The sequence below is a fragment of the Camelina sativa genome, chromosome 8 (assembly GCF_000633955.1).
Source record: "Camelina sativa cultivar DH55 chromosome 8, Cs, whole genome shotgun sequence".
NCBI lineage: Eukaryota > Viridiplantae > Streptophyta > Magnoliopsida > Brassicales > Brassicaceae > Camelina > Camelina sativa.
In genome coordinates, this window is record NC_025692.1 from 4,043,055 (window position 1) to 4,052,926 (window position 9,872).

Below are 9,872 nucleotides of genomic sequence, written 5' to 3' on the forward strand. Positions count from 1 at the left end.
ATAGATTTGTATCCTTTTTTAATCTTTTTTTTTTAATTAATGATATAGCACAAATTTATTTGTTTAATGAGTAATCAATATTCGTTCAGTCGAAAAACAAACAAAATTGTTGGTTTTATAACAAACATTATTTTGTCGTGAATTACTGAAACTAATAAAATAGAACTGTAGAAAAAAAAATATACCTAACATCTTTTGAAGAAGGAAAAATAAAACAATTCCTCACAAATAATAAATGGATATTTGTTGTCTTTCTTTTTCGTGCCAAAAATAAACAATTCCTCACAAATAATAAATGGATATATATAAAGAAGTATGAACAAGTGAAAAATATTTTTTTTTTAAATTTACAATACGATAGATTATAGTTTGGGTTGAAAACGTTCAAATCTAAAATATATGTAGAAATAATACCATCGACAGATCGGTAGACATTTTGTATTAAACAAACGATGACGATTCGTAAAGTAGCGTTCTCTTGATCGAGTTTTGGACTTAATTTATTATGTATGAGCAATAGTTCTATTTTTCTGATTAATTTGGCGTTTAGTTCTGTTTTTTCTCTAATCGAAATTAGTGTCTTCGTGATTATTAGTTCTTCTTTAACTATATTTGAATAACTTTCTGTATTTATTTTTTTTATTTTTTTGTAGCTTATCATTTCGATCAGTAATGTATGATTGATAATCAAATCTCTAAATGCAAGATAACTCGACTACATGAAGTTGAACTGCGACTATTAAGAGTACCCCTATCCAGACAAGAGTCCCTGTAATTCAATGTCAATGTTTGGAGAGCAACTCATTCCAGACAAGAGTCCCTGTAATTTAAAAAATACAATATATAATTAAACTAAGTTATCATTAATAATTAGTTCTAAAATATAATAATGGATATTAATTAATTAGCGAGTTCCTATTATATATATATACCTTAACACCAAAATGGAAAACCCAAATGAAGAGGACACCTAAAGGAACACCAATTGCATAGTAAGTTGATAAGTTTACAATTGCTACCAAACTTTGCATCCCGGCTCTGATTGCTACCCCTGTTTATGTTCAAATGTTAAAACACCTTATGTGATTCACACAATAGTGAAATCTAAAAGTTTATGTCATAATTTTTATAGAAGAGTTTGAATCGTCTCACCAGAGAGAATGGGCTGGATGATGTTGAGGATTATAGATATGCTAATTAGGACCATGGAGAGATCAGCGACCGCGTCCGAAACTGCATGGCTATCGGAGAACAAGTACGAAATTTGACCACCAAACGCTAGGCAAAGAGCGGAACATATCACACCGCGCGATCACCGCTGATACCACAAGCACCACTTTTATCGAGAACTCCACCGCGTCCGCATCACCTTTTCCCAATTCGTTTGCCACTCGTACGCTGCATATTTTCTTCATATATATAACGAAATTCACGGAGTATTAAACAAAAAAATATTTGTAAACGAAGTGTTACATATATACAAGATAGTTGCATACCATGCTGCACCAAAGAAGCCGAGGCGGTTCAGCTCCTGCCTCCCAGGTGTATATATATTGGCTGTAAATTTCAATTGAGTATTTAAATTTCATCATGGTGAAAGCTAAACAAATCAAAAATTTACAAAACGCTTATTCAAATATTAATTATAGTTTTTTGCATGGTGTATTTAATTAGTAGTACCATATGGCGAAAGCAGAAATTGCGATATTCGCATCCTTTGCATATCCAGACATCAAGACGAGGATACTCGTATACCAGTACTCTAAGCTGTTTAAAGAGAAGTAGATTCAAGAAGAGTCATTAGACCATCAGCATTGGAGAAACGCCACCTAGTTTCTCTTAATAGTGTATTTTAATTAGTTTTGTTTTAATATTATTATTTATTTTAAAAAAAAAACTGAAGAAAAAGGTTAGCTAATAATAGGTTGACACGTGGTAAGAGAAACGATTCTCAGATTGCTCAGTGTAGAAACGTTCCTCAACTCTTGTTTCTTATTATTTTTTAATTTTATATTAAGAGTACCCTAATAGAAATTGCCAGTGGACATGCCCTTAGAAATTTCTAAAAACCTACAGCCCGGTCCAGCCTTAATCTTCGTGGATAATCCCGCGAAGATAAAGAAGTAAAATACCAGAGCATGAAGCCGGAGGTAACAGATAACTTGAGCGTGGGAATAAGATCAACAAAAGTAGCAGTGCTAAAGCCAGTCCAAGTATGCGGGCACCACCCTCCAAAGACATGTGGTAAGAGAAACAATTCTCAAGTTGCTCAGTAAAGAAACGTTCCTTAACTGTTAGTTTCTCTTTATTATTATTATTTTCTTCAGAAACGCCATCTAGTTTCTCTTAATAATGTGTTTTAATTAGTTTTGTTTTAATATTATTATTTATTTAAATAAAAAATCTGAAGAAAAAGATTAGCTAATAATAGGTTGACACGTGGTAAGAGAAACAATTCTCAAGTTGCTCAGTAAAGAAACGTTCCTTAACTGTTAGTTTCTCTTTATTATTATTATTTTCTTCAGAAACGCCATCTAGTTTCTCTTAATAATGTGTTTTAATTAGTTTTGTTTTAATATTATTATTTATTTAAATAAAAAATCTGAAGAAAAAGATTAGCTAATAATAGGTTGACACGTGGTAAGAGAAACAATTCTCAAGTTGCTCAGTAAAAAAACGTTCTTCAACTGTTAGTTTTTCTTTATTATTATTTTTTTATTTTTTTATTAAGAGTACCTCTAATAGAAATTGCCGGTGGACATGCCCTTAGAAATTTCTAAAAAGCCTACAGCCCGGTCCAGTAATCTTCGTGGATAATCCCGCGAAGATAAAGAAGTAAAATACCAGAGCATTAAGCCGGAGGTAACAGATAACTTGAGCATGGGAATAAGATCAACAAAAGCAGCAGTGCTAAAGCCACTCCAAGTATGCGGGCACCACCCTCCAAAGACATACACAAACTCGGCTATTACCATTGACCACGAGCTAACATTAAGCCCTAGAAGCGCACCATGGATCCCCATCCCCATCACGCTAACACACCACCACGTCACTGCGATGTCCAATACCAGGGGCTATGACGGAGGGAACGCCTATAATGGCATTTTTCATCTGCGCTTGGAGGTACATTTGCATTGTCATTGTGAACACGATGCTGTAGAGATAAGGGATGGCCCAAGCGTAGATCTCGGCTACCGTCTCAGTGATCTCAACGTTTTGGCCTAGTGACCGGAGAATGGGACCCGCGAAGACAATGAAAGGGACGAAGAGAGTTGCTACAAAGGTGTCTACTATCCAAGAACGTTGTAAGTATATCCCCATCATGTGGTATTGTTGTGCTCCGTATGCTTGTCCACATAACGTCTCCGTAGCACTTGACATACCTGCCTGTAATATCACCATAAGATCCTAAATATTATTACATAACCTTTTATTTGTCACAATTAAAGTGAGACACAACTACGAAAATAGCCAAACCATTAGGTTATACGTGTTCATGTACGTGTGATCATCAATTAAATAATCTTAGTGCTAACATATATATCATTCATTGCTTTTCGTCGTATGGATTTATGCATAATTGTCAATAAATATCCCCATGTGAGTCAATTGTATAAATCTGTGATTTAAATCTAATAATTCCCTTGATTGCTTAATTAATCACAAAAGAGTGACAAACACAAAATAATAAAATATTATTTGCCTTTTTGTAAAGTTATAATAAAAAAAAGTTGACAATCGTAGGCCGAAGGAGTTTAATATTTATATATAATATGATGGATCGTATAGGGAGATTAATTACCATAATACCGTAGACGAAGCGCATGAAAGTGGTTTGAAGGAGAGCATAAGCAGCGATACCCGTATCACTGGAGTGACCAATGAAGGCTTGAGCCACCACAATGCACCCAAACGACGTCACTCTGAACAAAGTTGATGGTAAAGCTATTCTCCACATCTTCCTTACTTCAGTCCAGATCTTCTTTCTCAGGTAGAGGATCTCCCTCCTCTGTTCTGTCTTTGACTCGTTTAGTAGTCTCTCTTCCATTTCTCCACCACCCCTACTCATTTTTTCTCTATCCCTTTGATTTTCTCTAAGCAAAAAAAAATGTTACAATTTTTAAGTCAAGTGTCACTCTAGCTAAGTTTCATCCAAATTTATGAAAAAAGCTAAGTGCATCCTAAATTCCAAAAAGATATATAAAACTTTTCTTGGAATGAATCATCAACATATAATTCATCCTATAAACAGAATATCTATATATGCATGTATATATATGTAGTTAAAGAAGTTTTGTTGAAGTATGGAGTACTTACCTCTTAACCTTATAAGTTCAAGTGGAAAGAGTCGGAGAAACCGAGAACAAAAAGATGTTCCCCAGAAAACTCAAACGAATAAAAGAAAAAAAAAGAAAGAAAGAATAAGCTAGTGTAATACTATTTTTTTTTCTCTCTCTCTTGGAAGTGTGGTTTATATATACTGAGAGACAAAGAAAGAGAGAAGGAGAATATATATATATATATAAAATTTGTTTTTGTTAAACGAAGAGTTTTAAATTAAACTAAAGGGGTCCCTAACCTAAAAGGAGTTTTGTACATATACTGAGAGAGCAAATGGGAGTTGAGTGTATTTACAAACAACGTAACATAAAAGTGTATATTATACTCTTATGTGGAAACGTTTTAGAAAGGAAATGTTTGTTTGTTTAAGGAAATTAACAATGGGCAAGTGTTTTTTAAATTAACTAGTGTTTGTAAATGGCTCTAATCCTTTTGGATTTGGATAGATCACCAATCTGTTGTAGTAGTTAAGATGTGTTTTTAAAAAAAAAATTATACTAAAACATTAGATGTATTATATTATGTTTTCTTTGGAGTGATCACTTAATTTGATCCTTTTTATTGTGTGAAGTCTAGTTTAAGTGAGAATTTAGGTGGAGTTATTGGTTATATGATTTTAATGGATTTGGAAATCCAAACAAAAATCATGTGTTATTCAATCATTAATTTTAAAATACTTATCAAAATTCTGTGTTATTGGTTATATGATTTACAAATACTTTTAAAAATCCCATGTTATTCATTTAATGATTTGTTTTTGGATTTCAAAATCCACATTATGTTTTAAATGGATTTACATGGATTTGTAAGTGTAAAATAGAAGGATTCAAATCCAAGGATAAAACATATTATTTCAAAATCCATATGTTTTGATTTCCATTATTTATAATTCTATATAGATTTACAAATCGCATCTCCAATAACACTCGCGTGGAGGAGGGGACACAATTTTTAAAAATATATTAACTAGTTATTAAACGTTACTTATAAACATAAAATTGATATCATGTTAATATGTTATGATTGATCATTTTTGGATAAATTATACATTATGTAATACGAAATATAAATCATGCAAAAGTGACGTAATATACAAAAGAAACACACACACAAAAAAACGATATCTTAGCTTGCAGAAAACCTAATCTCGAATGGAAAATATCGATAGGTTTGTTTGTTTCAACTACGATAGGTCTATACATACAGATCTATAGTAATCTTTTATCCTATAAAGCACAAGTCACTAGACCAATAAAAATATGTCACGTAGATTTTGTTTTCATATTTTTTTTAAAAAACTCGATTAAAAACAGTTAACAATAGTGGTAAGAAAAAACGGAAAAAGAAAAAGAAAAAAAAAGCTAAAAGAAATAACTGTCAAATTGATTTTTGTTTTTTAAGAAAACGTTATTTCACCGGCTAAACAAGGATATTTCAGTGAGATCTAAACAGAAAATAAGTTTTTTAAAAATCTACATTTTCTAAAACTGCAAAATTTTAGATCGCTAAATTTGCTCACACTACCGCTACCACGTTCGAAAATCAAATTAAAATATAGGTCACGTTTTGAAACCGTTTGATCACATATTTAAGTCCCAATCCACACAACTTATTTTTATTTATTTCTCTCCCTTGCCATCTTTTTTTCTCTAAGAATTCTCATGTTCATTCCTTTCTCAGTTTCTCATCCCATTTTGCCGGTCGTTTCTCCTCTTCATCGTTTTTTTTGCGTGTGTCATATTCATAGAATTTAGCAAAGAACCTGATCCAGGTTTTTATGATTATTTGTTCAATTTCGTATTTTTTTTTTCTTTATGTCATACTTCATCTGTCTCACAAAGATAGATGTTTTGACACTTTCACACATATTAAGAAAAATTTTAGTTTTTATTTATAAATTAATTTATAATTACTTTTTGGTAGAGAGAGAAAATATAAACCAATAACAATTCAAAAAATTTAAATATTTTCAATGATTACTTTTGAAGTTTACAAAGCATCAATCTTTGTGGGACAAAAAAATATCCTAAAACATCAATCTTTGTGAAACAGAGGGAGTATTAAATTTTCTCTGATTTTACATGATATAAAAGTCTCGGCATGCAAATTAACGCCATTGATGAAGGTAACGAGTAATACCTCCAATCTCAATCTTTTGTGTGTTATTCAAATGTCTATGTAGATGATTTGACTGATTGAAAGATTAGCTGATTTGCATTATACTGTTTTGTATTCAATATAACGTTTTAAAAAAATAGCTGACTTTTGTATGCTGTCTCCCAATTTCTATAACACCAAACCCAATGCACATATTCATTTGAGTGTCTATATCTTTTAATAATACTAAAGATAATACAAATTTTTTCACATCCTTCAACTTTTGTCCTCCCATTAGTCACTCTTGGGTGTCTAATCTTTTATTAAAAAAATGTTTAAAAGTATATTTTATAATGTCATAAATGTTAGTTATATAATTTATGCAATATTAAAAAAAATAAAACTAGTAGTAGAATACATTTATTAAAATATATATATATTACATTAAAAAAACTTTAAAACATATATTACAATCCTAAAAAAACCACAAACTTAAAACTGAATACAATAATTAAAAAAAACATAGAATGATAGAAACATATGAAAGCATTATGAATAACATAATTAGCATCGGTCTAATATTGAGTTGTGCCAAATTTTTGCCAGATATGTTCAACCAAATCAGCTTTAAGCCGTCGATGTTTCGTTGTATCACGAACTTGATTCCAAGCGCCCATCACATCGTCGAGATTGTTAATCCTATCTGTAGAATATGTTAAATCGACATGTGAAGTCCGACTTCCTTCTCGTTGATGGAATTCTGCTGTATTGGACAGGTTGTATCCATCTCGCTCATCTTCTACTATCATATTGTGCAATATGATACATGCTCGCATTATCTTTCCTATTTTTGCCTTATCCAAAAAAAGTGCAGGATTTTTAACAATCGCAAAACGAGCTTGCAAGACTCCAAAAGCACGTTCGACATCTTTTCGGGTAGCTTCTTGACACCTTGCAAATAATGATGCTTTGGGGTCTTGTGGAAGTGAAATTGATTGGATGAATGATGCCCATCTCGGATATATACCATCAGTGAGGTAGTAAGCCATATTGTAATGTCGTCCATTGACAAAGTAATCTACTCTCGGAGCTCGACCTTCTAAGATGTCATCAAAAACTGGTGAACGGTCAAGAACATTGATATCATTTAAAGTACCTGGAGGACCAAAAATGCATGCCAAATCCAGAGATCTTGCGATGCCACAACCTCTAAAACGATTGTAGGTTTTCCAGATCCACGAGAATACTGTCCTTTCCAAGCTGTTGGACAATTCTTCCATTCCCAATGCATACAATCAATGCTTCCGATCATCCCGGGAAATCCGCGGTCCTCTCCTAAATTGAGTAATTGTTGGAGATCCTCTGATGTAGGTCTTCTTAGGTACGTATCTTGAAACAAATATATAATTCCCTCCACAAAATTTTCCAAGCATTGCATTGCGGTGCTATCTGCGAGGTGGAGGTATTCGTCAACTGCATCAGCTGCACAACCATATGCCAAAATACGAATGGCTGCTGTACACTTTTGTAATCCATACAGACCCAACCTTCCTGTAGCATCTCTTCTTTGTTGGAAATATGGTACTTCATTGGATAGTGCCTCAACAATACGAATGAACAATGATTTATTCATTCGAAAACGACGACGAAAACTACCAGTAGAGAACGTAGCATTTTCGCTGAAATAATCATTCCATAATTGAATATGCCCTTCTTCGTGTTGTCTATCAATATAAGCTCTTGGGCGCCTTGAAGAAGTTGGTTGTTGATCATTGCCATAATCATCTAGGCAATCTTGGAATAGATTGCCAAAATGTTCATCAAAAAATTCATCATACTCATCATCTAAATCTGGGGAAGACATGATAATAAGAAATGAGAGATTTTTTAAGAGAGAGTTGGGATGGAGAAAATATTTAAAACTTAAGAATAAAGCAGACTGAATATGAGTTTACAAGAGAGTTGGGAAGTAGTCGATTATCGTTTAAGAGAGAGTTGGAAAGTATCCGTTTCTCGTTTGCTATATATACAAGTTTACTGAACATCAAGTGGAGAAAGAAAAACACAAAAAAGTTCACGGGCGTTCTGACGGGAAGGTTGAGACACGGGTTTAGTCACGGGAAGGTTGTTGTTCTCTTGTTGTTCTCTTGTTGTACTCTTGTGCCGACTTGAGCTCACGAGTTTAGTCACGGGAAGAGCAGAATCGAAGACAAGAGACTTGATGTTCTCTTGTGCCGACTTGAGATCACAAGGAAACCTGCTAACAACACATGAGAAAAGATTTAAAACAAACAACAATGAAAAAAAGAGAGTCCTGCGAAACACAAACATTGATTTAGTCGATTCATCAACGATACATAAACATTCACTAAACATACTTTAAACGTTGATTACAACGATTCATACAAAAAACACAAAACACAAAACACAAACTAATAACCAACTATCCTAACATCTCATCAGTTAGCTTCTTTCTCATCAATTAGCTTCTTTCTCAGATTGAATTCAGCCTCGGACAGATCAGTTTTGTTGACTAGACTCGCTAGAAGTCGTTGCTTGGAAATTCGTTCTCTCGCAGCTATTTCTCACTCTCTGATCTCCCACGCCTTCTCTAACTTTTGTAGAGAATTACCCTCAGTTTTTGTACCACCACCATTGTTCTTTGCTTTCCTTTTGGATGCCTTAACACCTGGAGGGCGTTCATTAGCTTCTTCCTCAAGACGAGAAGTTGTATTTGAGCTGGAGGAATATGTGCCACTCACATCAAGCTTTGTTCGTTTGGTGTTTTCAGGTCCTCTCAAAGCATTCGAAGAACACCACTTCTGCTCATGACGAAGAAGCCTCCAAGCATGCTCTAGGGAGAACTTCATTTTCTGATCATTGACGTACAACTCGTTTGCCATTTGGAGAACATCATCTTCTGGCTAGCCACTGGTTCTCCGACTCGAAGCTTGGTTGTAAGCTCCTACAAACTTGTTGACAGTCTCATTTATTTTTTTCCACCTCTGCTTACATTGAATGGCCCCTCTCTTTGGTTTACCCGCTACTGCTTCACTCGTTCCATAGTAGTACGCAATACGCTCCCAAAAGGAACCACCCTTTTGCCTCCTCCTAGAATGATTGCAGCCACATTATTTGGATCTGCTCTCCTTCTCTCGAACATAGAAGACTATGCTTTCTGATAAACAAAAACATGAATCCAAATCAAATATAGGCAATCAATAAAATAAGTTCCTCAGAAATAAGTATAGGCAATCAATAAAACAAGTTCCTCAAAAATTTTCACTACCTTGGCTTCGTAGAAGCAATCACTGTGGTTGGCTAAGACTCTCTCTCCATCTTCGAATTGACCAGAAGGAGGAGGAAGAATTAGAAGAGGCAAGTCTTCTCCGTCGCAATCGTTATTGTACGAACACAAGAACCAAAAACCCCAA

At 33.7% G+C, this 9,872-nt stretch overlaps 1 protein-coding gene and 1 pseudogene across 1 annotated transcript; both read right to left on the reverse strand.

Annotated features, from left to right (window-relative positions):
* On the reverse strand, positions 714-4,463 carry LOC104706068 (annotated as a pseudogene).
* On the reverse strand, positions 7,014-9,341 carry LOC104709189. The gene is made up of 4 exons (XM_019228655.1): positions 9,028-9,341; positions 8,517-8,695; positions 7,678-8,289; positions 7,014-7,594 (listed from the first exon to the last, which is right to left on the reverse strand). Exons 1-4 carry the CDS (start codon positions 9,339-9,341, stop codon positions 7,014-7,016), a joined length of 1,686 nt encoding a protein of 561 aa, XP_019084200.1.

Bases quoted from the DNA above. Each gene is read 5' to 3' on its own strand.
- LOC104709189 (XM_019228655.1), bottom strand. From the start codon at position 9,341: ATGGCAAACGAGTTGTACGTCAATGATCAGAAAATGAAGTTCTCCCTA. The intron at 8,696-9,027 runs GTGAGAAATAGC...TGTTGTTAGCAG, and splicing joins AAGGCGTGGGAGATCAGAGA to GTTTCCTTGTGATCTCAAGT. The intron at 7,595-7,677 runs GTGGATCTGGAA...TTGGTCCTCCAG, and splicing joins TTGGAAAGGACAGTATTCTC to GTACTTTAAATGATATCAAT.